The following is a 14,065-nucleotide window of genomic DNA, read 5'->3' as shown; positions in this document are numbered from 1 at the left end:
CCTATCCTGCTCACTATGGAGTGTTTTCCCAGTGGGTAAGAGGCTCAAAGCTGAATGGAGAATTGAGAAGCAGGAAAAAATTGAACGGCATGGAGGAATAAAAGAGCAGTGCAATGAGGGAAACCAAACCTAGTGAATTGTAAAATTTTCACAACTTTGACAGAACCAGGATTTCAGCCCCAGAGACTTTCTTCTCTGCAAAAGAATAAAATCAGCAGCCCTATCTCAGACTAATTCTGCAATCTGAGAGTATCAGTGTCACCATCTGCTTCACTGTCAATTTTATTCCTTTCATTCACCATAAGAAGGGAGTCTTCCTTTTAAAGATATATTGGTTACTTTGTAGCCAAAAATACAGACTTATTAAAATGACACTGTGAAAGCATAGGACACCCTGGAGGAGAGGATGGGGAAAATGCAGCACTTCTTGCAAAACAAAAGTCTAGAGTGCCTAAAATGCTTAAGATTTCATTATGAAAGTCATGCTCTAGTAATTTTGGTTGCTAAGATCATTATACATCTTCTAATGATTTCCAGTTTTGGTTTTTGATTTAGGAACTTATCATGGCTTCATGAAGAAACACAAACATTAGATAATGTCAAGCCCCCCATCTTCTTGGAATACCCTTGGGTACTCTAGAAAAAGCACGAGCACAGTAGTTCTCTTAATACAGGTTTAGGCATGGGTTGCAAATATAATTAGTTCCAAGTCATCTGAAAGTTGGTGCCTTTGTGAAGAGAGTAGCCAATCTAGTGTAAATACTCCCAATCCCAATTAACCAAATTAAAACTCCTAGGTTTTAGAGCACACCATAGAATTCTTTAGAGAACTGTCATATAGGTAAAGACCAAAAAGAACTGATGCTGGACATCTTGCTCAGGTAGTATGGAAATGGAATCCTCTGCTTTAGAAAGGCAGGAAACACAGCTAGCAAAGACTTCAAATGCAGCTAGAAATGAAATACCAGACAGCCTCCAGCTTTTGTAGAAATTATTGCATTCAGCTGTTGAATTGGGAAGACATTGTGACACTCTAAAGATGGAAAGTCAGGCTGTGGTCATCTCAGCTGAGCTTTCTGATCATTCTGCAATCGTTCCTGGTTTGCAGAAAATGGGTGAGGAGGAAGACTGCTTGATTCTCGTGAATGGCGCCTTTGGAAGTAAAGCTGCCGTCTTCTCAAATTGTTTATTTGGAGTGCTCAGATCTGTTTTTCATGCCCCCAGAGATAAGAAGAGAGTTATTTGATGGTCCTAATGGCTTGACATAGTCCTGCATGTGGCTGCTGGGAGACAATACCCCTCAGTGCAATGCTCCAAGAGCCACATGCCTATTCTGGGCTGTAATTCCTGGCCTGCCTATTTTCACGAGAGCACAAGTTGTATCTGTACTTGTTGTAAACTGATCTTTGACTCCATCAGTCTATTAATCTTATTAGGTTTAAGCATGTATTATCCACCAGTCAACACTCTGACTGGTGCAAATCATGAGGTCTTTTTCTCATAATATAATTCACATGCAGAGTCCTATGGACAGCAGCATAATTCCTACGCGCCTTTGTGGATCCACCTCCTGGCTGTCAGCTATGATTATGGATATACTAAATTCAGTGAAGCTTTTTTCACTCAGTTGTTTGTGAAAAACTGCCATTTAAGGCCTGCTTCACCTAACCGAGTCTGGCAGCCTGGGACCATGCAGAAGATACCCTTTGGCTCCATTGCTGTGTCTCCCCTTAAATAAAAGTTAAAATGTGGTGAGAGATGCAAACCTTAGGGCAGAACTGTGTGTGTACCCACAATATCTCTTAGATGATAAAATACTGTTTATTCTCTAAGATGCATGCTCTAAGTGAACCTTGGAAATTATTAGCTTGGAGACAGTTATCAGTGAATAAATTGTTTTCTGTCACTTCAAAGCATGCTGACTGCGATCCTCAGGACCAAGGTTTTGGAGTCTTGCAGATAGTCTGACTTCAGCTGTGCATAGTTGCTGGATTCCCCTGTCAGTGCAGAGTTTTGTAACATTATATTGAGATTAGCTCATTCGTATAGTCAGCAATGCTCTTGTCATTTTGTTTAGGTGGAATGAAATCAGTTGGAAATAACCCGCATGTCATGCATTTATTCTCCACCTTTGCTTTGTTATGTGCTTGAAGGTCCAGTTTTGGTGGTCTGTCTTCAGAATCTAATAAACCTAAAGCTTGACCAGCAGTGGCTCAAAAAAAGTTCTTGTTTTCCCCAGTGGATCTTTAGTCAAATAAGTTTTTTAGGTTTTCTGTCTCTCTCACTTCAGCTTCCTGGTCTGAATAGTTATTAACTTTGGATAATACCACATGAAAGAAATGGAACAGAACATGAAGAGTGGGTGGTTTGGGTGTAAAACTAAACAGTTTTACAAAATGTAAATATTTTGTCAGGGGTTTATTCTGTAGTTGGATGTCAAATTACAAAATGGCTCTTCATCTCCACCAATTCCAGGTAAGGAAGTTTTAAATAGCCTTCTAGTTTGTGAGCTAACATGGTCGGTCTGTATAAATCCTACCAATAGGAAGGGCACTTCTTCCATTTTAGATCTAGAGCTGGTCTGGTTTGAACTGAAGTCTGCAAAAGTTGAGGAATCCTGATAGCCAAACATGCATTTTGTAATCAATATCCTACTGCACTGTTTCACTGGGCTTTCAGTGAAGAATTAAATGCATTCTCTCCTAAGGGTCCAAAATAACCTTTCCACCAATGAGGAAGGCCTAAGACAAACTTCCTGTTCTCTTTGAGAGAGGCAGTTTTGTACTTATGAAAAAAATCCCATTATATGACCCAGCCAATTACTATCCAACACCTGGTCGTAATAGTTTGATCCGCACGGTCCAATACATAATGAGAAGTTATTTTTAACACATTCATTTGTCCCTAATGATTATTATTTGCTTGTTAGAGATTCAGTTTTGTTGTGGAAATGGCATTGCTAATACTGGTCAGAAAAAAGCTCATCACTGGTTGAAGGTCAAGCATCCATAAACTGTACCTTTAGACTTGCTCAGTGCTTTCAGTGCCACAGCTCACAGAGTGCAGTTGGCTTGTCTGCAGACTCTGGCAGTATCAGATGGATGGATTTTGTGTAACTTTGAGGTTTTTCTTTCAGCTAGGAAGAAAACTGTGGTGTTTGTGGGCAGCTGCAGCTGTCCTGCTGTCTTATCACAGAACATGGGTCTGTGTTTGGTTGGAGGTTGCTAGAATGGTTATTGAGCTGTAGAAAGTGATCTTTTCAATGTTGAATTGATACTCCTCTCTCATTGAACCTAATACAAAGAATGCTACAGACATATTCTGGCAGAATGGCGTGGATGAGGGGGAGAAAGAAAAGGTTTGAACCAGTATGGAACTCAAGATGATAGTTTGGGAAATTTATCAAAGAAAATTGAAGAACAGTGTCAATTCTGCTCTTCGGCTACCCATCTTAGATTAGTAAAATCCAGGTTAGACAGACTATATTTTGGCTGTTTAGAATGTGTTTGTGCATGTGGATTCACTGTTATGTTAAGAAGTGTCTGTACTTTCTCTGCATTATTGTTGCAAGTCACTGTTAAACAGGGATGGCAGTAGACTATGTTTTTGTATGCTTCATTTGGAATTTTTTAAATATAGCTACTTTTAAGTACTTTTTTTTAATATGATCAGTAGATTTTGAATCTAATCATACACATTTTTCTTTTATCTAAACATAACCTTTCCTGTGAGGAAAGGCTGAGAAAGTTGGGTTTTTCAGCCTGGAGAACACTCCAAGGTGACCTAGTAGTGGCCTTCCAGTAAGTAAAAGGGAGCCAACAAGAGAGCTGGAGAAGGACTGTTAGCAAGGGCATGTAGTGATGGGACAAGGGGGAATGCTTTAAACTGAAAGAGAGTAGGTTTGGTAGGAAGAAATTCTTTACTGTGAGCTTGGTGAGGTGCTGGAACTGGTTGTCCAGAGAAGTTGTGAATGCCCCATCCCTGGAAGTGTTCAAGGCCAGGCCTGATGGGACTTTGGGCAACCTGGTCTAGTGGAAGGTGTCCCTTTCCAGGGTGAGGATTGGAACCAGACGATCTTTAAGATTCCTTCCAACCCATATAATTCTGTGATTCTGTCATTAATACATGATTATCTGGAAATCAATATTTTAAAAAATCAAACCAATGCTGAGTGCCTTTGGCCAAATTAAATAGTTAATATAGGAATTGAGGAATATAGCCTGGAAGAGTATTCAAGTTTTAATGCCCAGGTTCAACATATTTATGATGCACCTGGATATGTGTGTATTGAAATCAGTATTCATAAAAAAGCTGCAGCAGTGCCAGAATAAAGTGCATTTGCCAAAACCTTGCCTCAGTTCTATTAAGAAGTACATGTACTTTTAAATTTTGCATGCTGTAAAGCAGGAATCACCTGCATACCTACAGGTAGCATACCTACATCAGTCACATTTTAAAATGCTAGCACGAGTCCTGTACATAATGATCTCCAAAGACAGCATGCTGGAAGAGTGTTACTTTCAAGAGTAATTACATTGTTTTGCAAACTGAGTATATTTCTCTGAAGGTCTCCCCTGGAAGGTAGAATCATTGTCATTACATAGGAAAAGCTGCCAAGCAACTTCTGTGAGTTCTCAAGAGAGTGCTACTGAAATTCTGTCTTGCTTTGAATAACTTTCTGCACTTCACCTTTTTAAAGAATCTTCTATCTGAGTATCAAAAGCCAGCAGATCAACAGATTAGGCTCTAGGCCCTCTCCCTGTATTAGAAAGACTGAAGTGGAAAGTGGTTATATTGCACCTAAGTGACAAATTAATATGCTTATGCTGACTGGCTTACTGTAGAAACTGTAACCCCATGGAAACTGGAACTCCCAATTTTTGGATGAGCAGTGTAACAGTGCCTTGTGTTTCTTACCAGAAAAGATTTGAAGCTTGTTGGCTTTCTTTGTTTTATATATAGGGGGAGAAAAGGTGGGGGGGGAGTGTTTAGGAAGAGTGAGGAAAAAAAATTGAACAGAATCTATGACTTTGAGGATTGTGTGAAGTAATCTTGTTTATTATATGCCCTTAAAAAAGGTATTTTTTATGGGCCTGCTACTGCAAGCGATTGTAAAGGAGTCTCTATGCTCTCCAAGAACCAAACCTGTGATCTAAGACCACCAGAATTCAAATCTCTTTTAAGCAAGCCTTGTTGACTCTTGAATACAAGCTCTATATCTTGTCAACATTATGACTTGTAAGCAACCCTAGAACATGTGGCCAAAGAAAAGAAAGAGCTGCTGAAAAAGCAATTCTGTAGTCATTGGCTCTGGCATTGCAATTATTTGGTGGGGGTTTTTACATGTAGATGTTTTGATTTATTCATTGAACAATTATTCGACTCGGAGGTCACCTCTGAGACAAACCTGAAACTGAGAGAAGTTGTGTCATTGAACTCAACGCATTCTTGGCTTCTCTTTCTTACAGTGGCTGGAGCTGAAGAAGTTTTCCCTGGGACAATCCTCGTTGAGTTGATTGGGATGATGGAATGAGTATAAAGAAGTTGGGATTCGGTGACTTAGAGCTTCTCGGGACTCAGTAATTCCCTGGTATTCCTGCTTTCACGGCAAAAGGAGGCCGAGCGTTTGGCAGCTTGGCTTTGTCCGTGGGGCCGCGAGGAGCTGGGGCTGTGTTGGAAGTCCTGCCCGAGCCGTTCTGCCCCCTCGCTCTCCCCCTCCTCCCCAGGGCCGGCACAGGGTGCCGAGGCCCCCCGCCGCCCCCCTCCCGCGGGCTGTCCCGGGCGCTACTTGCCATGGACACGCGGCGTCCCGAGGCGGCGGGCGGCGGGCTGGGCGCGCCCTCCTCGCGGCGCTTCCCCTCCGAGCCGGAGCCGGAGCCGGAGCCGGAGCCGGGGCCGGGGCCGGGGCCGGGGCCGGAGCCGCCGCGGGAGGCGGTGCTCTCGCTGTCGCTGCCCGCCCGGCTCCCGGTGAGGACGCGGGACAGGAAGCTGGACTTGCGGGTGCCGGGGCAGTGCCCGCTGTCCGGGGAGTCGCCGCGCTCCTCATCCAGATCCCGGCAGGCGCTCACCCGGCTGTGCCTGCGGGGCGCCCGGCGGGCGGCGGCGGCCGCCCCCGCCGCCCCCGCCCCGCCGCCCGCCGGGGCGGCCCGCGGCGCCTCCTCGCTGCTGGAGGAGGGCGGCTGGTGCTGTCCGTGGTGCCGGCGGCGCGGCGGCGGCGTTCCCCGGAGCTGGCCGCGGTGCTGCCGGGCCGGCGGCGGCGCGGGGACGCCGGGCGCGGGCGGCGGCGGGAGCGGCGCGGGCGCGGGGCGCGGCGGGGACGCGTTGTTGGCCAGGCAGGGCGGCGGAGGCACCACCGAGCTCTTCTTGGAGTTGTACACGCTGGGGTCCTCCTCGGACGGGCCCGGCGGCCACAGCGGCTGCCCGCACAGGCTCTTCTGGATCTTCTTGATGCCCAGGTGGGCGATTTCGAGGATGTTGAGGAAGAGGGAGACGGCGGCGATGCTGTTCATGAAAACCATAAAGATGGTCTTCTCTGTGGGTCGGGACACAAAACAATCCACCGTGTTAGGGCAAGGGGGCCGAGTGCATTTGTAAAGGGGAGACATGTGAAACCCGTATAAAAGATACTGACCTATCATAAAGCCCACTTCGACCACCGACCGGGTCAGGATATGTAGGACATAGGTGCGCAGCAGGGACCCTCTCAAGGGTGCCTTATTCACTTTCTTCTGTTCCTCCAGCTTACGCAGTTCTCTCTCCACTCTCCTGTGTTCCTCGAGCATGGGCTCCAGGCCCTCGAGCTGAGCCCGCAAATGGGCTTTCCTGTTCTGTCGCTCTTTCTCCAGCGCCCTTAACCTGTAGAGCGCATGGCCCATGTACACTAAGGATGGGGAGGAGACAAATATGATCTGCAGTACCCAGTATCTGATCAAAGAAATGGGGAAGGCTTTGTCGTAACAGATATTGTTGCAGCCAGGTTGCTCCGTGTTGCAGATGAACTCGGACTGCTCATCATCCCAGACATCTTCAGCAGCCACTCCCAGCACCAGCATCCGGAATATGAACAGGATTGTGAGCCAGATTTTGCCAACTATGGTGGAGTGGATGTGCACTTCTTCAAGGATGCTGCCCAACAAGTTCCAGTCCCCCATTGTCAGAAGTTCATTTCTGGGGAAAAAAAAAATATTTTTCTGTGATGATGGATGTCTTTTGGAAATGGCCATTTTAAGTTTTTGTTGTTTGTTTTTGGGTTTTTTTTGGTTAATTTCAATATATGTGTTTCAGATACCTTTTTCTGGTAGATGGAGAGCTCTTAGAAGTTCATCATTACTTTCTACTTATTGGGCCTTTAAATTAATTCAACTTCATGATTACTGGTCAAAAATGCAAATGTGAGATTATTTTAAGATTAAGAGATATTGATTTCACCTGTAAACCACAGTCCTTCATAACTGCCCATAGTTTTATATTCTTTTCTTCCCACTAGAAATGAAGACAAGTTTTTTCCCACCTTGTAAATCATTTGACAACTACAGTTTAATTCTACACCCACTCCATTCCACATTGACTATGGATTTGCCATAGTTTTGCCACAATAGATAATGTTCTTGGCTTAAATTTTTTTGGATAAAGTTTCGAGAAGTGTCCTATAACTGTGACTTAAAAACAGTTTCATTTTTTACCCTAAGGTAGTAGCAATTTTAGTGGCATCCATCCAATATTTTCTGATCTACTCGGGTAACAATTCACAAGTTTCTCTCTTGGCTTCCTAAAACTACAAATACATAGCTGATTTACACATAGCTGTACATTTGCAGTCTCAGTTATAGGATAATATCAATAAACTGAGTGCTCCTAGGGTTAATACCTTTACTTTTATGCATCAAGTTTTGCTGCATCTTAATTATAAATTTTTACAAATGAGAAAATGGAATCAGAGTGATGTGGAGGTTTTTAACAGTGAGTGTGTGAAAATCTTTTTAACTACCTCTGTCCCAGAAACTGATTCACAAGCAAATTGGTCTGTGTTCTGCTTGATTTACAAGCTGCTTCTTCTGAAGCTTTCTTTTGGAGCTTCAGGTAATGTGGGGAATTGAAATGTAAGATATTTGACTGTTTATTTGTGAATCAACTGCATGTTTACTGTTGTGTCCCTGGAACTTTTTCTGCTAATATGGCAATAAATTATTGAAGCAACTGGGATCATACCTTAGGGTTCACACTTGAATTTCTTTTATGCTACAATACTTTCAAAACATCCCAAATTTTACTGAACTACAACCTTTAGTAAAGTGCAATTTCTACGTTTTTTGAAAGTGGCTGGTTGATGCGCCCAAAATCTTGTATATATTGAAATGATAGCATAGCTGGGTGATATCACCATTATTAATATGGCTTGGTTCTTGATATGATCCCAGGTAGTTCAGTTTTGCTTCAAGGCTGTATTTATCCACACTGCAAGTAAAAATTCTCAGTTGTAGCCAGCAGTGAAGTTGTCATTCTCAGCATAGGCATCCTATAGACTTTATTATTGTGTTTTTGGGACTGTGTTGGCTACAAATATGAATTTTCACACATGGAACTGGCTAAGTAAACATATCTAGTCAAGCAATGTCTTAGGTGTTGTTATGCACCCAGAATATCTTGTTTCCCCATTCCTTTCCTCCCACGCATATCATTGCAATGAGACACAGGAGGAAAACAGAAAGTCAGCAATAATTGTTGTAGTGCAATGCAACAGTTAAGCAAAGGAGCTTTAGGTATATTTGCTGCCTTTGCAAATGGCTAATCCCTCAATGAAACTGATTGACTCAGCAAAAAACCCCAACCAAACAACAAAACCCTAAGTGTGATGCTACGATGTAAAATCAAGGATAAATATGTTTTAATCCCAAAGATTAAATTCTCTAGCGGTAGATACTGCCTGGAACAGAAAGTGGATGCAACTATTCAGGGCAAGGGAGGTGTCGAAACATATCACTGGCTCGACAGAGTTTTGTTTCTTGAGTTGTTTCTACCAGTGTTTAAATAACTCTATCCTCACCTTTGCATTATAAAAGCCAACAGAGGAAATGTAATTGTAGGAATGGTATAATTAACTCTTTAAGTGAGCCCTTGATACCAGGACATTTCCCCTCAGATCTGCACTGGTAGAACTGCAGTATAAATAATGACACAGTCAATATTGTGTATAAAATAAAGAAGATAGTTTAGAGCCACAAAACCCAGCATTTCTAAGAAATCAGCCCAAACTACTTCACAACTTCGTCATAGCAATGTGCTTCTAATTTTTCCATTTCTGTCCCCTTCCCTGGTCTGAATTGAGTTCTGTGTAACAGAGTAATTTCAGTTTACTGTAAGACAGTAATCTTAAAAGTCAATGATATCATTATTTCTAGTTTACTAGTAGATTAGAAATTCTAGTAGTACAGCCTATTCTATACTACTAGCATTGTAGACTAGATATATAACATTTTTAGTATAGAAAGTACATACGTGAGATATTTCTCATTATACCATCTAACTTTTTGTCTGCCCAAGTATTTTTTATGGTTATTTCAAACAATAAAAATCCATGCTTGTAATCAGTTAGAACCAGATGGAAATCCACCATTTCTCTTGGAGGAAGTTCTTTTATATTTTTATTTTGTTACTTCTTTTAAAATCATCTTGTCATTTGGCACTATTCAAATCACTTCTAATGTTACATTCATGTCACGTTTACATCAGCTGAGGTATGAAATAGCAACATTAAACTTTAAATTTCTTGTCAGAAGTTAAATGTTAAGATGCAAATACTCATGGTTTTAATTTGCATTGCTTCAAGCCTGACAGGCAGCAGCCTGCTCCATACTGCCCCAGGAAGAATTATTTTTCTGCCACTTACCTTAGGAGAAAGCCCTTGGTTAGTCTCTTAGAGCATTGCAGAAGGAGCATGCAGAACTGCTTGTTATTATTTCTCAGAGACCTCACTTTGAGAGTCCTAGGATATCTTCTTTTTTTTCCCTTTTTTTTCCTTTTCCCCAAGCACCCAAGCATAGACGTGGTATACTGAACGAGCTTCTCAGTTCTATGTAGCTAGATGCCAAGATCACTCTGTCTAAACTATTCATGCACAGTTTAAAAATCATCAGATGATAGGATGGATGATAGGATGGTGCCTCTAGCCAAAATTATAATGCAATTATTTTAGTCAGTGGCGTCTAACAAAGCCATTCCCTCAAGGCTTAATCTGTACAGCGGCAGTTTGTGAAGTCCCTTTGCCTTGTTTTAGTCAGTTCTTTGAACTTTACACCTCCACCCAGCTCCCAAATGAAATTTTATTTTGTAAAATGGCTAAATAGGCAGCCTTTACAGTACAATAGAGTCTTACATTTTCTTTACATTCCATTAGTTTCGCTTTGGATCAATGCTCGAGGATTGATCGGTCATGTCCGATTTCATACTCTGTTGCCTGGTGAGTTAATTTAGGATGTGTTAGACTGAGCCTTTGAAAATGGAGGCCACAGGAACTAAGTCTTAAGTTAGAAACACAGGCATTCAGCACAGTAACCTTTCATCAGCTGGTTGAATAGCTGCCCTCAAGCCCATTCAGAACTGCTATCTGTGAGAAACAAGGTTTAAAAAAGGAAGGTGAGTTGTCAGAATGGTATTTTGTGAGAAACTGGAGCCACCAGAACTGAGTTGCTGATACCAAGACCTTCTACTGCCTACTCCTGCCCATGCCCAGGCCTAAATTTTATGGAAATACAAAATACTCATTTTTCCCTCTCATTGTGGAACTTCTGGCCCTTTTCTTCCATTTTATAAGGCACATGTATGATTTCTATTTCAGACTCCTCTCCCTGAAGATGCTCCTACAAACCAGTGGCCAGTTCTCAAATGACAGAAGCCTCACCTCTTCTTTGGAATTATCTCTGATTTATGTACCATTGCATCCTTCTCTCTCGCACAAGCTGTACATGTCTCCCTGAAAGTCCCTGAAAGTGTTTGAATATGTCTTCAGAGCCCTGCCCTGCAGCAGAGGATGTGGCTGCAGCTCCTTTCCTCTAGCCTCAGCCTAACACAGCAGATGTATGGTTTATGCACACATTACAAACAAATGCCTTAAGGGCAGTAGGACTACAATTTTCACCCCCGAGAGATGTGTTAATATTCATCCAAACCACCCAGACCTCCACAAGCCTTTCTCATCCATAGATTCTCACATACCTGTCATTGCCATTTTATTTTTATGTCTCTTTCCAAATCTGGTCACCAAGTCCCTAAAACTTTTCCTTGCTGCTTCAGCTCAGATAATCGAGTCAGGCCTGGGTCCTCTGTGCTGCCTCATCAGATATTGTTGACCTGACATCTCCAGCATCTTCCACAGTGCCCAGGTGTCTCAGGAGCACCCTCTTCACCTCTGCTGGCTGTGAAAACTTGAGAAAAGAGCAAGAACTGCAGCACCTATGATGTGTCCATCCTGTCAGAGTTGTTCACTGCAGAAGCAGCTCATTCTGGGCCCAGCACATTTCTGTCCCATCCCACCTGCCCCTTGGCAGGTGCAGAACCACAGGCTGCCTACTTCACTCTGCCCTCAGAGCAACCTGGCTTAAGGTTTTGGTTTTCTTAGGGGACAGGGCAGGTGACAGTGGGCTGGTCAGGGACAATTTTTTGCATTTTTTGCTTTAGCAGCAAGCAGAAAAATCAATGTTGTTAAAGGACTGCTCATACAAGCTTGGTAATGGACCATGTAATTAATTATGTATGAAAGGGAAGCAGGGTGAGGGTACAGGGATGATGGTGTTTGCATTTGGAGAAGCAAGAATGTGTGGTGCCTCAGGACACTCCCTTGCTATAAGCTCCTGCCATCGACAGAATCAGCTTACAGTGTGAACTGAGAGCAGGCTGTGTGTGGATGTGGTGGGAGGGAATATATCCTGCAGATCAGAGATGGGACCTTGGCCAGTGGTGACTGGAATAGGCAACTGTGAGAAGCAGCACGGTGGGAACCAGCACATCTTCATGCCTGACCTTCCTGGACCAGGAGTGACCTCCCTGCTGGGAAGCAGAGACTCAAGGAACATAGTGCTGGGGCAGGAGCTGATCGCAACCAAGGAGGGTGAAAGGTCTGGTCCTGGTGGTTATTCAATAAACCCCAGTATCCAAACCCAGTATGAGGCATTTACTCTGTCTTGCGTGTGACAGCAGGATTCCGCACCTGGGATGGGGCCACCCTGGATGTAGGTGTAGACTTGGCAATAAGGCTGGAAAGCAGAGCCACAGAAAAGGTCCTGGTCCATGCAAGTTGAACACGGGTCAGCACTGCCCTGGCAGTCAGGAGGCGGTACTGCTCCTGTCCTGGGGGACATCAGGTACAGCATTGCCAGCTGGGCAAGGGAGGGGATTGTCCCACTCTGCTCTGCACTGGGGCAGCCTCACCTCGAATACTGGGGGCAGTTTTGGGTACCACAGTGTGAGGAAGACATTCAGCTATAGGAGAGAGCATCCAGAGGAGGGCAACAAAGATGGTGAAGGGCCTTGAAGGGAAGCTGGCTGAGGTCACTTGGTCTATTCAGCCTGGATGAGACCACATTGCAATCTACAACTTTGTGAAGGGAAGAGGAGGAGCAGATGCTGAACTCTTCTCTGTGGTACCCAGTGATAGGATGCAAGGAGATGGCCTGAAGTTGTGTCAGGGAAGGCTTAGGTTTGGATATTAGAAAAAGGTTCTTGTTCAGAAGGTGGCTGAGCCTCCCCAGAGAAGCAGTCACAGCACTAAGCCTGACAGAGTTAAGAAGCATTTGGACAACACTCTCAGGCAGATGGTGGGATTCTTGGGGCTGTAAGTAAGTTCTTCTAGTATTAGATCCAAGTACACTTTTTATAGCATTGCAGGTTTTGTTATTCTTGTCAAGGACTCACACATTTGAAAAACAGAAGATATATGTGGGAACTAATAGTAATCTTATAACACAGCAGCATTTCCTTGTACTAATACTTTACAATTCTGACATCACAACAAAGCTAACAGTTCAGGGTCAAAACCACTTCAAAGTGCACACGCTTTCTGCTGTCTCACCAAACCCATCACAAATTGGATGTGAACAGTGAGCTGGATAACAGGCTGCAGCCAAAGCAATCCAGGTATGGGCATAACAAAATGCAAAGTTGAGACTACAGAATTTTAGCTTTAGCCTAAACCACTAAACTGGTACAGTGCACTTTCCCTGTCTAGAAATACCTTGGCTTATTAAAAAAGTCACTTGAACTTTTTCCATTTTACTACAAACATTACTCTTACTACTGGTACTAACTCGGTCCTTCCAGAGCTAGTTACCTTTCACAGGAACCAGCCAGGCACCCCTGAAACTTTGAGGTATCCACCTTTCCTAGCAAAGCCAATTCTGCTCCTGAAATGCCTCAACTGATTTAATAGATTCTTCTAAGAAATCCTTAAGACTGTTCCTCAGCATGCTTTATTACTGTTGCTTCCCTTCATGAAGGCAAATTGCGAAAGATTATTCTGTATCTGGTTTTAGAGTGAATACAATGAGAGGAAAGCCTTAATGGGAATAGCTATGTGTTGCTGGATTGACATCTAAGAGACGTGTCCTGAGTTAAGACAACTGTTGTAGGTACACCTCTAGCTGCCAACAGACTTTGCCTTAGAGAGAATCCCTCAAAATTCAATGCCCAATGCCCCATGATTTCACTATCATGCACATCTTCATGAACCTCACTCCCTGAATTTAACTTCTGGAAAATTTTTGAATACTCACATCCATTAAACAGAATCCTATAACAATATGTGTTGGATAGAAGTAGACCTATCCTTCAGTAGCAAGTTGGAGTAAGACTCTCAAAAGGCCACCAGCCCCACTCTTCCAGTGAAAGGTCTTGCACAGGAAATGATGTTTCTCCTTTACAATATTCCACTCAACAATAACTTCAGGTTTCCAGAAAAAAGACTGAAGTTGTAGGTCCTGTTTCATAAGTGGCTTAAGGGTTTTATGTAGGTTGTGAAACTCTCCAATTTCCAGTCACATTCACTAAGAAATAAGCAGTATGTACTCAGAGCAGT

At 43.2% G+C, this 14,065-nt stretch overlaps 1 protein-coding gene across 2 annotated transcripts; it reads right to left on the bottom strand.

Moving 5' to 3' along the window:
* Positions 1-5,037: 5,037 nt before the first annotated feature.
* GJA10 (gap junction protein alpha 10) lies at positions 5,038-13,948 on the bottom strand. Of its 2 annotated transcripts, XM_068184063.1 has the most exons (3): positions 9,887-13,948; positions 6,632-7,167; positions 5,038-6,532 (listed from the first exon to the last, which is right to left on the bottom strand). In XM_068184063.1, the coding sequence occupies exons 1-3, from the start codon at positions 10,036-10,038 to the stop codon at positions 5,577-5,579; spliced, it is 1,644 nt and encodes a 547-aa protein (XP_068040164.1). In that variant the 5' UTR covers positions 10,039-13,948; the 3' UTR covers positions 5,038-5,576. The 2 variants fall into 2 exon arrangements, with proteins under 2 accessions (XP_068040164.1, XP_068040163.1); XM_068184062.1 differs by having other exon boundaries at positions 5,038-7,167.
* Between the last annotated feature and the right edge of the window lie 117 nt (positions 13,949-14,065).

The sequence above is a fragment of the Anomalospiza imberbis genome, chromosome 3, assembly GCF_031753505.1.
Source record: "Anomalospiza imberbis isolate Cuckoo-Finch-1a 21T00152 chromosome 3, ASM3175350v1, whole genome shotgun sequence".
In the NCBI taxonomy this organism is placed as follows: Eukaryota; Metazoa; Chordata; class Aves; order Passeriformes; family Viduidae; genus Anomalospiza; species Anomalospiza imberbis.
This window is presented reverse-complemented; position numbering and strand designations above follow the sequence as displayed.

Coding starts and splice junctions, on each gene's coding strand:
- GJA10 (XM_068184062.1), bottom strand. CDS start 10,038: ATGCTTGGGTGCTTGGGGAAAAGGAAAAAAAAGGGAAAAAAAAGAAGA. Junction 7,168..9,886: donor ACCAAGGGCTTTCTCCTAAG/GTAAGTGGCAGA, acceptor TTTTTTCCCCAG/AAATGAACTTCTGACAATGG.